This window comes from Ambystoma mexicanum, chromosome 4p (genome assembly GCF_040938575.1).
Source record: "Ambystoma mexicanum isolate Mex_15411 chromosome 4p, UKY_AmexF1_1, whole genome shotgun sequence".
NCBI lineage: Eukaryota > Metazoa > Chordata > Amphibia > Caudata > Ambystomatidae > Ambystoma > Ambystoma mexicanum.
This window is the reverse complement of record NC_090927.1, coordinates 198,973,532-198,995,551: the sequence shown is the minus strand read 5'-3', so window position 1 is coordinate 198,995,551 and position 22,020 is coordinate 198,973,532. Positions and strand designations below refer to the sequence as shown.

At 44.9% G+C, this 22,020-nt stretch overlaps 1 protein-coding gene across 1 annotated transcript in view; it reads left to right on the top strand.

Annotated features, from left to right (window-relative positions):
• Positions 1-22,020, top strand: part of FBXO16 (F-box protein 16) — a 621,955-nt gene that overhangs the window by 234,835 nt on the left and 365,100 nt on the right. The window contains exon 4 of the mRNA XM_069605696.1: positions 6,644-6,850. Within this exon, the coding sequence (XP_069461797.1) occupies positions 6,644-6,850 (207 nt within the window). The remainder of the gene's footprint in view (positions 1-6,643; positions 6,851-22,020) is intronic.

Below are 22,020 nucleotides of genomic sequence, written 5' to 3'. Positions count from 1 at the left end.
AATGAAAGAATTGCGCTAACACTAGAAAAACAAGGACAGGGCACACAGAGAATTCTAACAGTTTTGGACAAGTTACCAGGGTATGGATAGAATTACTTAGAGAGTAGAACAAAGGTAAAGTATCAAGATGGGGTAGGCTATGGATTGCTATGGGAGGGGAAATACTCACAATACGCTCTTGGATTTGGGATTAGGAACAGCCAACCCGGTTCTGAACTCCAAGGCTTGGGTCACCATATAGCAGAATGCTCCTGGCAAAAGACAGCTGGGCAAAGGTCTGGTCATGGCACAGCGATGCCTCAGCGGGATGGAGCGGCTAAGCAGGGCAAGCAGGCGGCACTGGAGAATCCCAAAGCGGGCTCAGCCACCTTTCCCCTTTCTCCCTGAAGTTAGTGGGATTTTGTTATGGGGTTTTTAGTGGGATTTCTGGATCAAGGCCTTGATGGATAGGATCAGCTATGCTTTGGCCTTGCTGGGATAGGATCAGCTATGCTTTGGCCTTGCAGTAGAGTCTGGAATCTTGCAAAGGTGGATCTGGAATGTCAGGATATGCAGGCGCTGGAAATTCAGGAGAGAGTATGTGTGTAGAGTTCTGTCAGCCATCCTTATTTATAAGCCATGGTGACATCATAGGATGATATGGTGGGGCAGGCTTAGCTGGGCACGCCACTAAACAACTGGTTTGGTCAGGGGTGATTGCTACCGCCTTCCTGTCAGCTGGTTGGACTTTTAGAGACATGACATCAGCTTTATGATGTGGGTTTACTACATCCAGAACCTCCCACAGTTAATTTTGCCACAACCAAGTTTTGACATAAATGGCACGTTTTTACAGTTGTGGCATTTTAACAAATTACCTAGGCAGATTACATATTTTACGCAGAGCATGGCAGTCCAATTCTCACAGTTTTAGGACTTTGTTTCGCCTGTCTAATAGTTCTTTGCGATTTTCAGTGATAAATATTCAACCTAAAATTCTATAACTTTATACATGGTTATAGATTATCATAAGGCATGTAAGTATTGAATTTCAGAGTGGCATCATGTACACTTTCCTCAGACTGTCCATTTCGCTGCCATTTCTGTTCCCAATATGGCAGTGAAGGCTACCACGTCTTAAATTAAAAACCACGAAATTACATTAAAACTGTTAAAGTTTTACATTCCTGCAAAGTCCTGTTGCAAAGATAAAAGTCTTAAAAGTTTATTAATAAAATAGTCTTTTGAGGCAAAATGGTCAGCATTGTTCACCATATAAGGGCATAGTTCCAAGTCTGCTCTTGAGTTGACTTTAAAGCTCCCATTAGAAGTCGCGGGGATGTGTGATTTCCTTTTTCACATGTCCGTGTCCCAGAATCCCTATTGTAAGATGTCTCAGCCCAGACAAACGTCTGATGCCTAGGCTGTTCAGTGCTTTTGGTCCATTGAAAGTTTTGCAAGGTAGCAATTAGCACTCATGTGTCCTAGCATCTATGGTGGCTCCTTCTTTTGGGGGTTGGGCCACTCCTTTGGTCAGCCAAATGTCCCTTGAGCCATGGCAGAAACCTGTTTTTCTAGTTTTCAGAAGGCAGGCCATGTCTTTATTTCTTATTTTATTTTGTTTTGTTTTAAATCAAAAGCAAGTCTGTTGAATAAAGCATTCCATATATGTTTCCCAGCAACAAAAAAAAACCTTTACTTTGATTAGGCCAAAACAGGGCCTTCTTTCAACATTACACTTTTAAAACAGGCATTTTTCCTTATTTGCAAAAGCGTATTTTAACACATGGTGAAGTCTGCTGGGCTGACCATTTCAAAAGGCTTTCTCTCTGAATTTCCCACATTTTCTTCTATACAGCCATTTGTTTAAAATACAGATCCACTGAAATTGACATAGGCCCAGAGAGCCACGGCCTCTTTGAAGCATTGATTTTTGACATTTTGTAGTAAGCATTTTCCCGTGTAGCTGAAAGTAAAGCTTCTTTTGATTTCTCAGATTTGGCTGACACAGCCTGTCATTCAGGAATAATGCTCTTTTCTGATGGAGCCCAATATGAATATGGATGGGCATGGCAGGGTCTCACTGATGAAAGTAGTGTGATGAGGAACTGAGGAAAAGAGCATCAGAGCGGCAACCTTTTCAATGTAGAATATTCCCTTTTCAATGGGAACTTTTTGCAAGCAGCAGAGCAGCGCTGTTTTTTTTAAAAAAATGTGCTTCTTTTGGTGCACAAAAGAACACACACTCGCACCTTTCTCTGTGTGCTCCCTGTTCCAACTCGCCCAATAGGTGTTCGGCAAGATGGTGCAACTATCATTTTGCAGCTGCAAAATGCAATTTTGATGCAGGGCAATGGTCCAAGGAGCCAGCACAGCCATTTTGCTGTTGACTGCAGAAGCGCGGCTTGGTTATGGATGGGGATTCTGCTGAGTGGGTCAATGTAGCCCACAAAGGGGAACAAGGGCCGTTGAAGAGCAAGATTGTTGCAGGGGTTGCCTAGCATGAGAACCCCCTGTCCAAGCGGATGCCGCTCCTTCACCGGGCCACTATCCAAATCCTTTTGCACCAGGTCAGTGTCACAGGTAGCTAAAAGAATACTTCAACTTCCAGAGATGGTTCAAGGTTTTTTGTAAATTGATTCAAGGAGGGGCTAGGGCCATCCCGTTCTCTCCTGTCACATCCTTTTGCACGCAAAACCAGGCATCCCTAATCTCTGGTTAGAATCTAGCAAATATTTATCCCCTACTTTCAAATCTCTAGACAGCTGACAGGTAGGGAGATCCTAAAGGAATTTGCATTATCTATCTAGGCTCCCACAGGGACTTTCTAAGATAGCCCTACACTACCACTTTGTTAGTATATACCAGAGGATATGTGGATGTGCCTTTTAGACACTCTCTCTAACTTAGTCACCTTCCTCTAACATTCTGATGTTCCTTTACCTGGCTCTGTTTCCTGTTTGCCTCTCTCTACTCTCCCACTCCAACCACCACTACCAGTGTCTGCTACCTGCATCTTCCCCCTTCTTCCCCCTTCTTCCTCCCTCTGTCTACAACTGCCAACACCCTTTGATGTTACTACTCCCTCCTGCATACTACTACGCCCTCCTCCACACTAATACATCCCTCCCCACGCTCTCCCCAGTCACGCGCCTTTCACAACCACTTTACATTCACTCCCTAGACTCCTCCTAATAATCCTACTTAGTATAACATGTACACAGTGCAGTACCACTGGATCTATGTTATATAATACAGAGAAAAAAAATCACGAGGCGGAAAAAACCTTTTCTTTTTTTGCAACGACAGCTCCCCCACAACCACCCTACCTAAATGTATTCCCTTACCCCACCCCTGATCTATTTGTTTGGGAAAAAGGTGTCCATAAATCACCAAATTCGATAAAAAAGGTGACCTTTTCATCCTTGCTATTTTCAACTTCGTTTGTTTGGGGCATTACTGTATCACTTGCACTCAGCCAATCAATAGCTCACTAGTTCCACAGCTCAGCTCCACACTGTTCTTCATCATCCTTCTCCCCGCTGGTCTCTTGATCTTCCACCTCCTCCTCTGCCCTCACCCAAACAATCCACAACTTCCTGTTTCCTGTGGTCTCTTTTAACCCCCTACCATCCTCTGGTTGGTTGTCTGGCCCTGTTCAATCTGTCCCTGTCTTCCCCACCTAGGAGATGTTACATTCAGCCACATTTCCAAATAGTGGGCTCAGCCCCACCCCTTTTCTATGCAAGGGGTCACTGTGAAGAAGCAACAGTGGACTGTGTTGCACATTGTCCAAGTTCCTGTTAGAGGGACTTGCCGTGGCCTCCCCTAAGGTAAGTATAGTCTGTGTTGATGGTGGTATCCCTTGTTTCATTCCATGGTGGTCTAAGGAAGTTGAAGCACTCCTGCGCTGCTCGTGCAGGCGCTTGGGAGTGGTGTGCGGCATGCCAAGTGGCTGTGTAAGCTCTCCACCATATCTGGTGTTGTCTCCTTCTCACTTCATGGGTTCGCTGCTGGAATACAGATGGTTTGCGCCAGTGATGTTTTGTATTTTCTCTGGTCTCTTTGTTGGACTGTGGCATTGCCTGGATCTAGGACAAAGAGAAAGAATGTGGCAAGCATGTGTTTCATGAGGCATGGGGTGATACAAGTTGGTACTGCCCACATATCTGTTCAACCAGTATCTGGCACTCCTTGCCCACCGCATCGCCGCTCTCGGCCCCAACTTTCAGTGCTATGCGGACGATACCCAGCTCATTTTCAGGCTACCCTCGGCCTCCTCCTCTCATTCCCTCATCTCTGACTGTATGTCTGCTATCCAGGAATGGTGTGCCGCCAACGACCTCTGCCTTAATGCCAGTAAGACTGAGTTTCCACTCATCGGCACACCCACTCCCTCCTTCCCTGCAGCTCTCTGGCCAGCCTCTCTTGGCCCTCTTCCTGCTCCTACCTGCAAGGCAAAAAACCTTGGGGTCATCTTCGACTCCACACTCTCCTTCTCTCCTCATATATCTGACGTCTCTAAGAGGTCACACTACCAGCTGCACCTCCTCAGAGGTATTCTTCCCTTCCTCTCCTTCCCCCAGAAGCTCACTGTCTCCCGAGCCCTGGTTCTCTCGAAGCTGGACTACTGTAACAGCCTCTATCTTAATCTGCCTGCTTCCACTCTCCGCCCTCTGCAACTCATCCAGAACAGAACTGCGAGACTTGTCCTTGGCCTCAAGCCCAGGGACCGTATCTCTCCAGTACTGAAATCTCTACACTGGCTCCCAGTGGCTGCGAGGATTAAGTTCAAAACCCTCTGCATTGTCCACAAGGCCTTCTGGGGCCTGGGGCCTAACTACCTTCAACTCTCTCTTCCTAAACATCTTCCTTCCCAAGCCCTTCGCTCTTCCGTCTCCAACTCCCTCAGGGTTAGCCGCTTCTCGAAGCAACAAGCTGGGGGTAGATCTCTCTCCGCGGCAGGGGCCTCCCTCTGGAACAGCCTTCCTGCCTCCCTGAAACTTGAGGAGAACCATCTCCGGTTCCGGAAGCACCTCAAAACCTTCCTCTTTGCCTCTGCTTTCTCTCTCCCCCTCCCCTGCTAAATCCTTCACTGAAACTGCACTGAATCTGCAACTGGGCCACTCTCACCGACCTCGGTCCTGGGCCCAGCCACTCTCCACTTGTACTGCCTCCCTGGCAACCTCTGCACTGCGGGACTGTCTATGTATCCCTACAGCCCCCCCTTCCCAGCACTTGTCTGCACTTACTTTGCACTTGCCACCAGCTGGCCCTATTTATTTATTTATTTTATTCTACTTACTTGTACTGCACTTCCCCCCTCCCCTTCCCCTTGCACTTTTCCCTTCCCCCTACCCCTGCACTTGCGCAATCTGAATGACACCTGGCCTAGTAGGATCGTTGTCTGTCTTCCCCTTGTTTCCCCCCTCCCTGCCTCGTCGCGCCTGGAAAGACTTGTGTATAGGTGCGTTACAAATGCCATATCATATCATATCATATCATATCATATAAACAGGCACTTGTGGAGGGGGCAGGCATTGGGGCCTTTTCGGCTCTCACTTTGCCTCTCTGGGGCAGGACTGGCTCTAGTGTCCCCCCGGTAAACCTCCCACCGCAGGCTGAGAGGGGTTTCTATCCCCTTGCAAAAGGATCAGGTTACTGACCCTGTCATTTCAAATATGGGCAACTAACATCTGATTGAATTATTATGCCAACCCAGGGTTTGAAATTGAGATTCGATGAGCAGGGACTAAAACCAGCTCCTGGATATCGGGCATCTCCCAGTAGGCAGGAGCTACCTCACGGGAACCCTGAGCTAGCGGGAGATGCTACTTTAACTTGTTTTTTATTATGTATGGTCCATTGTGTTTAAATGTGTATTAGATGTGGCTTAATTCTTCTTTATTAACATTCTCAACTACTCAGTTAATGTCAAATATGCATATTTGTAAGGCCCCAGTTGGCCTGAGGAGGCAAAAGTAATTCCTGGAAGCTGTTGGTTTCGAGCTAACTAGGCTCTTCTAGACTGGAAACAGGAGCTAAAAAGCTCCCAGCAATTTTGAACCCTGCAACCATCTCAAGGCTGTACTGCAGTGCATTGCCTGTATGATTATGGCACAAGGCAGGGCCTGGTTTAAAGTTTCTTCGTTGTGTGGGTCCTGATGTGCACTGTTGTAATTTATTTCCTTGAGATGTGTTGGGCCATGGATGGCTGTAGGTAGCCATGGCAGGAGTTGCTATCATGGATGTTGTTTTTGTTATGTGGTACACAGGCATGCGATGATGTGAGGTACGTCATATATGCAGTGACTGTATATAGGTATTTGCTTACACCCCTCATCCCTGTGCATTGGTTATGAATTTCTGTAACCACTTTACGCCATGGGTCGTTAAGGGAGTGTGTGAGGGAAGGTTGGGGATTGTCTATGAATTTGGGAGAAGAGGAGCAGACAGACATGCACGTGGAGTAGATGGAGGGTGTGAGTATGCGTTTAGGATCCTTAGAAATTCGAATAATTGCATGCTTCTTCGTCATTCTGAAAATACAACTGATTTGTTCTATTTGGTTGACGAGCCTAGCACCGATCCTTGATTTCTTCAGGACAGTGTGCGCTGAACAGCTGTTACAAAGACGCTCATGCTCTCACAATTCCTCTTACAGTTTGACAAATGGACTGATGCCCAGAGACGGCGGATCCTGACTGACCTGTTTGAAAGATGCTCCATATCCCAGATGAGATTCTGCTCCAAGCAGCTGCAAAGCAAAGTCCCATCCGAGGCCCTGGACTTCACCACTATGCTGCCCAAAGTCCTGTCGCTGTACATCTTCTCTTTCCTTGACCCCAGAAGCCTCTGTCGATGTTCACAGGTAAAGGACAGGCTTGTATCATTTATCGAAATGGAAGGAGATGCGATGCATTGGCTAAATTGCTAGCCTTAGGACCTGGAGACATGGGTTCTAGTCCTGACTGCATCACTTTAGTAGAATTATGTAGTTCTGAGAAAATCACTTCTTCACCCCTGTGTCTCAAATTGTAACTATACGGAATGTAAATATGTGAAACTCAACTTGACAGTGTGCTGCCTAGTGCCGTCCAATTATATTTCCAGACTTTCACATCCTGGTTCCTGTAATCCAGTCTCAACCAGATCCCCCACACACACACACACACGTCTCTCTATGTGCACCACTGCTTGTTCCAGATGCTCTTGATACAGATGTTCTCTGTAAAGCACCCTACTGCTGTTTGGAGCCAGGTTTAAAATATCATATTTCCGCAGCCTACAGTTGTTTTTTGTTTTATCTCTCTTTTTTTTTGTTTTTGCTTGAAAACGCTTAAATAACAATTGCAAAAAAAACAAAAAGACATATGAAATCTAAAATCTGAACAAAAAAAACATAATTTCTTAGTAAAAAGAAAAGGGAAAAAACATTTGCAAAAAACACTACATTCTAAAAAGCAAGAAAATAATGACAACCTAAAGTTACAATAATATCAGTAAAAAAAACTTTGTTAAAGGGACGTTATGGTTAAATTGCACTAATAAAAACCTATGAATTTCAGGGTTTTTTAGATTTTACTTGTACCCATAATGTCCTTTTAACAACGTTTTTTTACTGAATTTCATAGGTTTTTATTAGTGCAACTTAACCATAAAGTCCCTTTAACAAAGTTATTTTTACTGAATTTCACAGGTTTTTAGTAGGGCAACTTAACCATACCATCCCTTTAAGAAAGTTTTTTTTGCTAAAGGTCATCAGTTTTTAGTAGTGGCACATAACCATAATGTAAAGTAACTTCTGACTTAATTACACACCTTGCGGAGAATGCCACATGACCATATGCTGGCGTACAGCACAGTGACGTGTCCGAGAATCCGTACACACTTAACAATAAGATGTATGCCTCGGGGACAGTGAGGAAATACATTTTATATTGATGTAGGAACGTCCACCTTCAACATTTCCCTTGCACAGCTCCAACACGTATTGGTAGTCAGCCATTAGCAATGTAGTACACATTACATACTTTTAGCAAAAGTTCTAGTTATTTGAAAACAACATGAGCTAAGGCCATCCCTCCTCCCCAAGAAACAGCACCACTGCTGTAATGAAGGAGCATGAGAAATACTGCCCCTACCTTACAAATAACAAACGCACAACATTTTCCGCCGTCGACCTACCCCCCCATATTAATGTTTGGTGCCTCTTTCCTCATTTCTGTTTGCAAATTTCCTTATTAGCTGTCCTACCAAAAACAAAAAAAACGCTATCCGTAAACAAAGCAAATGTTCCTTTATGAACCACCTTTCACAGTGTAAACATATTTTTTTTTAAAATGGCATACACTCCATCTACTTTATATTTCTCAGTAAACGTAATAAGATTTGCCATTAACAATCTAGATTTACAAAGCAGTAACGTGTGCTACGGCGGCGTCCCGAGTTACTAAACAAAATCCTTTTCCAAGATGGCCATCATAGAAAGGGAAGGCGGTTGTTCCATACAGGGCCCCTCTTCGCTTTCCATGGCAGCCTGCAAAAAGCAAAACTACGTGTCGTGACGCAGAACCTGAAAATGAACATACAGCGACGTACAACATAGCACGTTATATTTTGAAATAATACACTGGTTTTTAAAAGAAAACATTAACATTTTAGAATTTGTATAGTAGTTTTATTTCACAAGAAACTGTCCGAGACCATAGGACTATTCCCATTTTCAATCAAATTGTAACATTGTTTCTATGTGCATCATCGAAAATGTTAATGGTGAGGCACACGTTGTTCTTTTCCCATACACAAAGTATGCGTTTTCGATAAAGCAACCGCTTTGTTCGCACAGTGATTTCCAAGACGTCGCCATGACCTTCGGCCTACACCACCATAAAAGATGTTATGTTACTTCTAATGGCCACTTCAGCGTATGGAAAAAGGGGGCCGGCGCGATCATCCCACAAAATTGTGACGGACAGGCAGCCGGTCACGATCAGTTGCATCTGGTGTCCAAAGAAGCCATCACTTGGCATCTGGAATCCATGGCAAGCACAGTGAGGCAGGATGTAGCTGGTCAGAAAATATAAGAGAAAGTACGTATCAATACCCAGCCTTCAGCAAACAATTTAAAAAAAGACAAAAAGAACGTGGACACTAATACACAAATCGAAGTGGTCATACATGACATTTTAACAAAATATTAGCGTTGAACATGGGTAAATCTAGTGACAGGCTACAAACGCCAAGCATCTGCACTCTCCAAAAGTAAAAAAAAAATGACAACTACACAGAAAGATGGTACTTCAGTTACAAAGCCAAAATTAATGTTCAAGTAACAAAAAATTACATCTCGTGATTTCAAAAAAGACCAAAAGAACGTGCAAAGTGATACACAAAGCGATGTGGTCAAACATGACATTTTAAAGAAGAAATATTAGCGTTGAACAAGGGTAAGTCTAGTCATAGCCTGCAAACGCAGAGAATCTGCACTCTTCGTAAGGGAAAAAAAATGACAACTGCACAGAAAGATAATACTTCAATTATATTGTCAAAATTATTGTTCTGGTAATAACAAATTTAAACTAGGTCCGGTGTTGAGTCGTCAAAATTAAACGTACATGATATGTACCGCCTCCATTGGTTTTGGATAAAGTCAGATAGCAATGTATTTGCACCAAAGATTCTGCGTGAACTGATATTTCATGTGCCTTACAAACGTTTTTAAAACATAGCTGTATCAACTGGTATTTTTTTGCAAACTTTCACTCCCTGCATTGTTGCTTAATTTTCCCTTTCGCTCAAGGTCAAAAAAACAATTGACCCTTATGGATTTAGTGGGAGGCGTGGGCCTATTGAGCTCGCAACCAAAAAAGCAAAGCAAGTGACCTACTAAGAATGCAAATACATTCTCACTTTGCAACAACATATGAGAATCCATTCATGAGAACCGCTACTCCCATACACTTGCAGAACTGGTGTTTCCATCAAACAGTGCAGGTGGCTGCCTCAGATTTCAAACTTTAGGATGCCAGTCTGACTGCAATATTATTCTAAATACATTGTAACACAGACACAGTAATTCTTCGCCGTATATTGAGCATCAACTTCCAATTTACCGTATGACTTTGGTGACAATAAAACACCACTTTTTGACTTCCTGCTGCCACATCCCATCCCAGCCTCATTAACGCTCACCTTCCGAAACAGTATTTCATAAGTGTAACAAGTGCAATGGTGTCTTGTTTTATATGTGTTACCGGCGATGTCCGCGTACACCAAAACAAGAACAAAAGATGGCGGGCGCAGCAAAAGAATCTAACGCACTTCACGCTGTTCCACAACCAATCAGTGAATGCGTCACATGTCCGCGGACATGACGCTATGGATTAGCCAATCCATTTCTTGTCCGCGGAGCGAACAGGGAAGAGTGACTGCAGAGCGGACATAGATATCACTAATTCTTTAGACATACTTTTTGGTTGTTTTAAAGGAAACTACTGGACAGATTGTCACCAAACTTACAAAAGCACAGCGGACATAGAGATCACTAATTCTTTAGACATACTTTTTGGTTGTTTTAAAGGAAACTACTGGACAGATTGTCACCAAACTTACAAAAGCACGCTTTCGGGACCAAGCTCCTGCCCCTGCCGCAAATTCGGTCAATGGGAAAAAAAGACGTTTTGGGACTCCCCTATAACTTTTCCCTCCTTGGACCAAACATCACCAAACTTGGCCAAAAAACTTTTTTGTCATATTTTGGTGAGAATTCGTCCGGGGAGAGTGGAGTTATAAGCTGCCCAAAAAGTGCTCTTCCTATGGAAACAGCAACTTAACCATAACTAGACAGCCACTACCGTGGCTGTGTAATTAGAGCATGGAAACAAACATAAATGTGATCCATATACATATGAATTATTGAAGTCAATGCAATGCCTAATTTAAAGCCGTAACTATGTTCTTTAGTTGAATATTTTCTGCTTATCACTTTTTTAATTAGTCTTCCATCCTTTTGTTCCTGCATTGCTTTCATTTGTTTCAGTATGTTTCTGTAACAGCCTGACCCCTTTCGCATACAAATCGCCCTTACTGAAAAATAAATAGAAATTGAACAAAGAACAGAACACATAGTAGCATAACATGATTCATCATCTCTTGCTTGGCTCTGCACAAAGCTTCTCCGTTCTCCGCTCACAAGGGCTTCCACTCGTTCCCTCACCCACTCCTGTTCGACCTTTTTGGGAACACCTCTGTTAGCATGAATTCCCATTGCGCCATCGTTAAGCAAGGGACGCTGAGCTTTACTGCCAGTCTCAAAACACAGCCTCACATGGTCCTCAGTCTCTGTGTGGTCTTCCCTCCATGGATCTGGGCAGCATGTCTCCTTTTCCTGCATGAAATTACACTCTTGCTTCTGCTTCCAACCCAACTTTCTCTCCTGCAGTTTCCTCCCTTTTTGTACACCTGTAGCCCCATAACAGGTTGCACCTGTGCATTGCTCATTAGTGTTGCCTGACTATCATTAAGGGGATATGCCTGACCGTGGTAGTGCTCTTTAGGTCTCTTCCTCGTCCCAGTACTATAGTGGTGAAAGTGTGTGGTGTTCATTATTCTCAGTCTCCTCTTCCTCGTCTCAGTACTGTACTAGGTTGAATGGGAAAATTGAGGGGAGCTGGCTTATAACAGCCGATGAAAATGGGGGGGAAGGGTTGGTCACTAACATGAAAAGGGGGAAGCCATGTCTCAGCCAATGACACTCCACTCCCAGTCCCCAAAGACCCTCCACCCAGGTGATCCTCCCTCTCTTCTCTGCCTCGAGGGTCGGAATGCAACAGCGATGGCCTTTCCCTGGCCACCTGCGCAGAAGAAAAAGGGGGAATAGGAGTGAGAATACCCTCAGGGTTATCACATACCCTTCCCCAAAGTGGGTTGGACCAGGGTGCTTCACATGGAAACCGGGAGAGGAAGTCACCATTACCGTTCTCTCTGCCTTTCGGGTGTTCAAACTCGACAAACTCTATCAAGCATTCACCATAGACGGCAATAACATCACCGTCTCTAACAGCGTCAAAACCCTAGGAATCTACCTCGACTCCTCCCTCACACTGACAAGACAGATCAACTCCATCTCTTCAGCCACTGCTTACACTTGTAAACTTATCAATGCCAGCAGACCTTACCTCTCACCATCCAACTGCATCACCTTAGCCAGAGCGCTAGTCCTTTCCAAAGTTGACTACTGCAATGCGCTATACTCGGGAACCAGTCAGAAAAACATCAACAAACTACAAGTCATACAAAACAACGCCTTGCGAGCAGCCCTGAACATACCCAAACAAGAACACATCTCGGACGCCAGACGCACCTGCCATTGGCTATCCATACCACAAAGAATTGAATATAAAACCATCTCACTCACACACAAATGCCTAGCTAACCAAGCACCCAGATACCTATCCGACAACCTCAAGCACCACACCCCAGCGCGCCCTACCAGATCAGCTCAAACACACTGCTTAAATATCCCAAGATTTAAGCTCCAAAAAGCAGGTGGCTCCAGCTTCCCCGTGCTTGCCTCCAAACTTTGGAATTCACTTCCACTCGAGCTGAGATCAGAACCGTCCTTTCACAGATTTAGACACAACACCAAAACTTGGCTTCTATCCAAAGAAACTGCCTAGCCCTACCGCACTAGCATGCACCAAGACTGTAAATTTGTAAATATGTAATCGATTTGTACATTTCTGCTGCATTATTCTTGTTGTATTCATTATTCTTGTTGTATTCATCGCAAGCGCCTGGATGCCCTAGGGCCAGGCGGCGCTATACAAATAATAAACTAAACTAAACTAAACTGAAGCAATACAGTTGAAGGTCCAAGAACCACTATATTACTCACGGGTTGGTCTCATTTCTTTGACTAACCCAAACTAGAGGAGAATTATCTGTTGTTAAATGAAACCTTCTGCCCAACAGGTAATACTTCAGTTAATTACAGCCCATTTAATTTCTAAAGCCTCTAGCCCTATGACTGAATAGTTTTTCTCTCTGGGGAAGAGTTTTCTGCTGATTTATAAGGTGGGATGTTCAAATACATCATAGTTGTGTGATAGAACCGCTCCTAGTCCTGTCAAAGAAGCATCAGTGTGAAGAATGAATTCTTTGGAAAAGTTGGCCACACCTAAAACGGGGCTTTGGCATAAGGCTTGTTTCAATATCGTATAACAGATTTCATTCTCTTCTTCTTACCTGATATTTTAGGGCTCAGTATTCTTCAACTTGTCTGTCAATCTGGATATCTTGCTAGAACAAATCGGAATAAATCTGTGATAGTACCCTATTGGTCCCAAAAGACCCTCAGATCTTTCTTTGTCTTTGAATGTGATGTGTCCAAGATAGCCCTCACCTTTTCCTGTTGTGGTTGGATGGTGCCGTTACCCACAAAAAACCCTAGATATTTTACTGCAGATTGGGCCAGTTTGCACTTTCTAGAATTAGCGGTTAACCCCGCTTTTCTCAATACACTCATGATGGTATAGAGGTGGTACAAATGATCTTCCCATGTCTTGCTGTATATTCCAATGTCATCAATATAGGCTCTGTAAAAATCTTAGCATGATTGTAAGATATTATCCATTAGTCTCTGGAATGTTGCAGGACCACCATGTGATCCAAAAGGTGGGACTTTGAATTGAAACAACCCTATGGGAGTGGCAAAGGCAGTTTTTTCTCTATCAGGCCCATTCAAAGGAACTTGCTATTACCCCTTTGTGAGATTGAGTGTTGTCAAATATACAGCATTACCCAACCAGTCTATTAGATCATCAATACGGGGCATTGGATAAGCGTCAAAAGCAGAGATGACATTCAATTTGCAGAAGTCTCTACAGAAGCGCCAACTCCCATCTGGTTTGGCCACCAACATGATGGGAGAGGAACAAGTGCTACTAGACGGTTTAGTGATGTTAGCCTCTAACATGGTTTTGATTTCCTGAATTATGATTTTCTTCCTAACCTCAGGTAACCGATACATTTTTAGGTGTACAACTTTCCCTGCTGGACTGCGGATAAGATGTTAAACACCCTTCACTCTCCCAGGTTCTTCCCGGAATACATCAGTATACTGCCTTATAAGCTCAAATAGATCTTGTTTTTGATTATTATGAAGGGCAGATGAAATTAGGGCCTTACTTTCTGCGTCTTCAGGCAAGAGACATGATATTATGTCTGGAGATTCTGTGGGATGTTCTTTCCACTCTTTTAACAAATTGACGTGATAGATTTATGTTTTAAGGCAGCAACCAGGATGTGACATTTTATAATTACATGGGCCCGTCTTCTGCTTTATTACTTCGTATGGTCCATGCCACTTGGACACAAGTTTATTTTCCGAAGTGGGCAACCGGACGAGCACCTTTTTGTCCTATCAAAAAAGATCTAAGAGAAACCTTTTTATCATAATAGGTATTTTGTTGCTCTTTTGCCTTAACCATGTGAGCTTGTACCAGAGATCTTACAACCTTCATGTGCTCTTACAACCTACTCGCTGTCTGGGAGTGGGGAATTGGAGGTACCTCTCTTTCCTCCCAACTCTCCCTTAGCATATCCTGGAAATCCTGTGGTTCTTGTCCATAAAGGAGCTTGAACGGGGAGAACTCTGTTAAGGCCTGAGGGTTTTTCCTAACTGAAAATAAGGCCTAGGGTATCATTTGGAACCAATTCTTCCCCATCTTGTTCAACTAATTTTCGGATTTTGGTCTTAAGAGTCTTATTAAATCTTTCCACTAGGCCATCTGTCTGGGGATGATACATAATGTTCTCAGGGTCGCAATGTGCAAGAGTTCTTTAACTTCCCCCATAAGCTTACTCATAAAATTCGAGCCCTGATCATCAATATTTCTTTTCGAAACCCCACTCGAGAGAAAAAAGGTGTAGGTGTTTCAGGATTTGCTGTGTTGCATTGGCTTCCAGTGGGAAAGGCCTCCGGATAATGAGTGGCATAGTCTACAATAACAAGAATATACATATTCCCCAGTTTCGAAGTTTCCAGGGGGTCCCACAATATCCATCCCAATCCAAGAAAATGGAACCTCAATTATTGGTAACGGATTCAAGGGAGCTGGTGGGGGTATATGTGTGCTAGTTCTCTGGCAGACTGCACACGCTTGAATTCAGGTTTTAATGTCAGCTCAGCGTGAATTCCGGCCAAATGGAACTCATTCACTATAGATGCTTGAGTCTTGGACTGCCCGGTATGATCTCCCATCAGATGTGAATGGGCTGTCTCTAGTACTACCCGCTTATGGCTCTTGGGGACTACCAACTGAGTTTTTACTAGACCTTCCAAAGTGGTATCTCCTCTATAAAGGAGTCCAGATTTCATAAAGAAGGGTCCCCTTTGCTCACGGCCCTCTAGCTCTGTGACCACCTGCAAAAATGCTTCAATCAACCAGGGATAATTTCTCTGGGCAAAAGCTTAATCAGGAAGAGTCTTGGGCTCTTCTTCTGCAGGTTTTCTAGGTTCACGTTTGTGTGGGTCCTCGTGTGTTTCATCAGCCTCCCCAAAGCCTTGAGTCCCCCTGTCCGTGCTTTCTTCTCCAGATTTCTCTTTAAAGCTAAGGAACACTGCTTACTCAAGTACCCTGGGTCTGTCACCCCCCGCAAAGACACCAATCCCAAATCTCCATGCTAACCCCGACTTAGGTACTAGTCTAATGTATGTACCAGGGGGTGGAATCAATATCAAATCAGCGGGTATTAGTCTTCTTTCACCTGGAGGGATGGTTTCATCCCATCTACTACAAATATCAAACCCGATAGAGCCCTTCATGGCTACTGAGGGGTCTGATGATCTGGTGCTTAGCTTCTCAAATGCAAGGGTCCCCGAACTTGTATCGGATGAGCTGCATCCGACTGCCGGCACCATTCAATGTCTACCTTACCCCCTTGGCCCACCTGATCTCTACCTTCTCCTCTAACTTTCAGTGTTATGCAGATGACACCAAGCTCTTTTTCAGGCTCCCCTCAGCCTCCTCTCCTGTCTCTCTCATTCCTGGCTGTCTATCAGCGATTCAGGATTGGTGCGCCTCTAAGGATCTCTGTCTTAATGCCAGTAAGACAGAGATCCTTCTCATTGGGACTCCTCCTCCCGCTTTCCCTCTCTCACTTTGGCCGCCCTCCTTGAGCCCTCCCGCTTCGCCGTCCAGTGAGGCAAAAAAACCTTGGTGTCATCTTCGACTCCACTCTCTCCTTCTCTCCTCACATCACAGACCTCGCCAAGAATGCCCACTACCAGCTGCACCTCCTCAAAAATATTCTTCCTTTTCTCACTTTCCCCCAGAAGCTCACTGTCACCAGAGCCCTTGTTCTCTCTAGCCTGGACTACTGGAACAGCCTCTTTCTCAATCTGCCATCCTCTACTCTTCGCCCTCTTCAACTAATCCCAGAACAGGACTGCGTGACTTGTCCTTGGTCTCAACCCTAGGGACCATATCTCTCCAGCCCTGAAATCTCTCCACTGGCTCCCGGTGGCTGCAAGGATAAAGTTCAAGACCCTCTGCATCATACACAAGGCTTTCTGGGGCCGGAGCCTGCACTACATTTAACTCTCTCTTCCAAAATACCTTCCTTCTCAAGCCTTTCGCTCAGCTACCTCAAACTCTCTGAGGGTCAGATGGTTCGCTAAGCAGAGAGTGGGGGGTAGATCTCTCTCCTTTGCAGGTTGCCTCCCTCTGGAATGGCCTCCCTTCCCCTCTCAAACCTGAGCCAGATCACCTGAAGTTATGGAAGCAGCTCAAGATCTCCCTTTTCTCCTCTGATTTCTCCCTCCCTCTCCCCTGTTGACCTACCTGTCTGCTGCGCTGACTGGGTGCTCAGCTATCCTAGGTTCTCACTGGGTACCAGGATCCTCCTTGATCGGTCTCCACTGCACTACCTCCGGGCCTACCACACACTTAGGGGCTGTAACCGTACAATCCCCTGCCACCTTTCATTTACACAGAGCTGTGCTGCTCTGGCTGCACTTACTCAGAGAAATGCTGCCCTGATTGCACATCCCCTGTCCCTCTCTCTGACACTTCCCCCTCTCCCTTCCCCTTTACTTTGCGCTGTCGCACTTGCCCCATCTGAATTACACAAGGCCTAGTAAGATCATTGGTCTCGTCCTCCTTATGTCGTCCCTCCCATGTCTTGTCGTGCCTTGAAACACTTGTGTGCAGGTGTGTTATACATGACATATATCATATTATATCATTTGTGAAGGCATCATGAAGGACACAGACAACAGATTCACCATTTAAACAATCTATTTTATTAAATTAAATGTCAGGATGGAGAAAGGCCTAACCTGCCCTATGCCAAGGTGGAATTTCCCTACCTAAAGAAAACTAAGGAACATCGGTGTCAAAGAGTTTAACTTAGGAATCTGTCTGTGTCCAAAACCTATGCATGTGTCACAATGAGTCACTAGGGGATATGTAGAGATAAAGCAACTCACCAGAGGTGCGGATAAAGGATACAAGAGGACACTGACGTTCCCTATGTTCGGTCTTCGGAACTTCTAGAAGTAAAAAGACCTTCCTAATGATGTACCTCACTAGCTGATATTGAACCAAAGCTAGAGGAGTGAATCAATGGAAAGGGCACGGAGTACACAGATCGCAGGAAGTTACCATGCTGGAAAAAGGAGGAACTATTCAGTATTTGCTCTGACTGGACATCAATAATGTAATCCCTTAACCATATTAGACTAACCTGAAACGTACCACTCCAAACCTGTGGGTAGAACTGGAATACACCTTCTTCTCAGCAGGATTCATGAGGAAGTCCAGTTTGTCCGAGGGGTAGGAAGAAACAATACATAAAAACTAATAAACCAACGAGGAAGGGAAGGTGTTAGTAAGGAGCTAGCACCCGTACGGCATGAGGGACAAACTAGAGTCGAGTTGGTGTACTTGTTATTCTGTAGGATAGCGTCCAATAGAATCCTGTGCACGTTGTCGGAAGGAACAGCGGACTAGCACCAAAGCCGTATACCTGCCATGTCCCAACACAAGGATCCGGCAGAGTCAGGCAAGTACTGCTAATTACACACACCTGACTTCCATCACACTTCCCCACACGGAGAAAAGGCAGAGCACAAAAGCACACTCTGAGCAAGGCAAAATGCATGAGGAAGCAGCAATTCCAAGAGGGTAGTTTAAACCGAGGAGAAAGACGGCGAGATCAGAGAGGACGACAAGGATGGAATTACCCTTGCCCTTTTCAACACAGAACCGCGACTTTCAAGAAACCTGAAGGAAAAGAAACATAAGACCAGAAATTGCAGCTGACAAATGGTGTAGTGTGTGTCAAAGGTACACGGGGCCCTCCTGCATTGATAGCCAAGGTCGGGGAGAAGCGATTGCCACCATGGCTCTGACAGCAAAGCAACGCCAACGAGTTCAGCACAGCCGGTGAGTTGGAGAAACTGATAGCAGACCGGACTGTGTTAGGCTCAAGGTTGCAAGCGGCAACCTGTTATGAAGAAAGAGAACTGGTATACAATTGAGCTTTGTAAAACCGAAATAGGTACCAGATACAGAGTAGTCCGGCGCCACGTGGGTGCTCATTCGGTTCCCCCCGACCCCCTTTGAGCAGGGAGGAAAGAATTGTTGAACTGTGAAATCGAAGTGGTCCAGCAGCTGGTTACGTCGAATACCGTGCACATTCAAATGTCTTCAATTGATTAAAGTAAACTGAGATTGGTCTGAGCCTGGCTGAGAGGGACTAATTGTGGAAAAGGGGTCTGAGCCTGGAAAGGGGGGGAAGGGTCCTGAATAAGCAGTAACACACCCGAGAAGATTGTTGTGGCAAATGTGAACCCAACTGAGGGATCCCTACAAATTGAAGATGGTCTGAACCCGACTTAGGGAGGCTAATGGTAAAAGAAGGATCGGAGCCCCGCTGAGCAGGGGATCCAGGGTGAAGGGTAAATCGTCCAACGTGAATATTGAGAAAGGAACTTTTCTTTGTTATTTATGGTATATCGGGTCCTCTGAGGCTAGAGACTTTTGCACAAAAAAGACTTGGGCACAGAAGGCCCTGATGCTTGGTGAAAAGAACTGCAACCTCGTGCAAATGAAGCCCAGGAGTGTGACCCGCTTTGTCATGTGCTAAAAACATGGGGAAGGGAGGGCAACGGTCTACACATCTTGACTTATCATTTTGTGAACACTTCTTTCTTTCTGTGAACATTATCCCACACTATTTTGTAACATAGCTTTAAGGATTGGCAATCGTTTTTTTTAGACCCTTTTTATTTGACTAGACTCAACTAGGACTGTATTATCATTATTGGATGGTTGTAGCTTGCTCCCATCTTCGATGTAGGTTTAGATAGATGTTTTTCACACCCCTGATGAAGTTCAATAAACACCCTTGAACTGTGATCACTTGTGTCTGTCTTACTTTGATACCATGCCTTCCTTACAATAATCAGAATTCAGGTTACCAGAGACTTTCAAAAAGGTTCTCCTTCTTTTACTTGGAGAAACGCGACCACTCTGGTACTGCCTTCTTTAATAGTCTTTAAATATGCCTTTAACCTCAAGTAACATATTCAGCCTCCCTTCGTTGTCTTGATTTGCAGGGCTATTCAATAAGTTTATTAGAGACTTTTTACCTTTTAAACATTCGCGAGTGAGTTTCACAGCGTTTAGATTGTTCCACAATGCTTTGTCAGTTACTGATGCAGCTAGCGTTCACGAACAAAGCGGTTCGGTGTCCTTTTCCCAGCTGATACGCAGCGGCTTATGGTCCTGCAGCAATGCTCAGCTCTGCATGATGGTGCTCATCCCTGCTCACAAGGGCTTCCGCTCTACCCCTCAGCCACTCCATGGTACACGTTACCCCCGGAGGCAACAAGCAATCCTGTTTGACCTTTTTGGGAACGACTCTGTCAGCAGGGCTTCCCACTGCACCATTGTTAGGAAAGGGACTCTAAGCTTCACTTCCCAGTCTAAAAACCCAGCTTCACACAACCCTCAGTCTCTGTGCGCCCTCCCTTCAATGGATCTGGGCAACATATTTCCTTCTCCTGCATCGGATTACACTCTTGCTTCTGCTTTGAACCCAACTCTCTCTCTCTCCTGCTGGTTCCCTCCCTTCTTGTATACCTGCAGCCCATTAACAGGTTGAAGGTGTGGGTTGTTCACTTGTATTGCCTGACTATCTTTAAAGGGATTCTTTTTTTATTTTTATTTATTTTATTAATTTTCAAAAGGAACACAAACATAACATACCATTATCACATACCATACCAATAGCTTTATCATTTACAGCATGTCATAACCCCTACCCTCAGTCTCCCCCCGTTTCATCCCCCACCCTCCCAACTCCCACCCCCCTTCCTGCCTGCCTTCCGCTCATTCTACAACTACTCTGCATTTTGTCAGGTTGAAGCTACATACACTTTTACTCAGTGCTTTCCACTCCTGCTTATACAGTGGAATTTGTATCAAACAGGTTTAGTAATAAGGCTTCCCATTCACCGATACCCTCGGAGGCTTCCCCACAGTCTCGCTGCACTGCCAATCTCCATGCCACAGTCTCGGCTCCCCCACCTATACAAGTCTTTCCACCATTTCTCCACCCCCAGTCCCCTAGACAATTTCCATGCCATAGCAATTCTTCGTTTAGCCAAAATACATGTCAAATCCTTCAGCTTGGCCACATGCTTCCTACCTTTGGAGCGTGGGAAACACCCCAGTAAACATGTACCTGGGGAAAGCGCATCTAGTTCTACTCCCCTTTCTTTAATCTGCTTGCCACCTACCGCCAATATAGTCCCACCACTGGGCATGCCCAAAACATGTGCAGCATTCCTGCTTCCTCAGCATTAACCCAGGGAATCTCTGCTGAGCTGCCCCAGGAAATTTAGAAATCTGCAGCAGTGTCATGTACGCTGTGTGTGTTATCAACAATTGTATAAGCTGTAGTCTTGCGTTTTGTGACACCTTCTTGTGATATCCCAGTGCCCCCCCCATTGTGCTTCAGTGAAGGGACCGCCAGATCTGTTTCCCATTTACCCCTTATTGTCAGTGGGGAAACCGGCCCATTAGACAGTAGGAGCTCAGATATCCGCGATGTAGTGTGCCATCCCTCAGCCACATCATACAGGATATCTACTATCAAATGTTTCTCCATTAATTCGCTGTATGCTGGCCATCTGCTTGTTATCTTCCTCTTAACGGCGCTATGTAGCATGTATTGACCTGTGTGGATGCCGGTCTACTTTAACAATTCTTTGAAGGGTACAAAAACAGTATCCTGCAGCAAATCTCCTATGGTGGCCACCCCGCAGGATTCCCAGTATGCCCTTACTCACCTGTGGCCTGGATGACATTACTGAGATGAAAGGAGTCTGTACTGATATTGGGTCCTTTAGTCCCATCACTGCCAGGGCTCTGTCCCAGATGCTTACTCCAAGAGATACTAGATGTGACCCCCGGGTCCCCTGAGGCTACCCCATCCACAATATCTCCTGCAGATAATAACACGGCTCCGTAGTTTGCAACATCTGTGTATCTGGTGTGAGGTCTTCAGCATGCCAATCCACCACAAATTGTGTAAACCCCGCTATGTAATATAATTCGAAGTGCGGAACTCTGATACCCCCTTCCGCATGTGGTCTATATAGGGATGCTAGTGCTATCCTGCTTCACCCATTCTGCCACAGGAAGCTCCTGCTGATACCTTCCAATTTGCAGTGGTCTAGGTAAAACCACCATCTTCAGCATGACCGCTCTCCTCATCATTGACAATAGCAATTTAGTCCAAAATCTCATGGAGTTCTTGATGCCCTCTAGCACCTGTAACATTGTATGTATACGCTCTTTCTCTGGATCATGGTACACATGAACACTCAAGTATCTAAATGTGCGCTCTTTCCACTGCAGGGCCAGCACTGGGAGTCCTCCTCGCTTTGTTTTACACAGTCCTGCTATTGGAAATATTGCTGATTTATCCTTGCTTATGGTGATCCCTGACAGTTTCTCAAAGAGA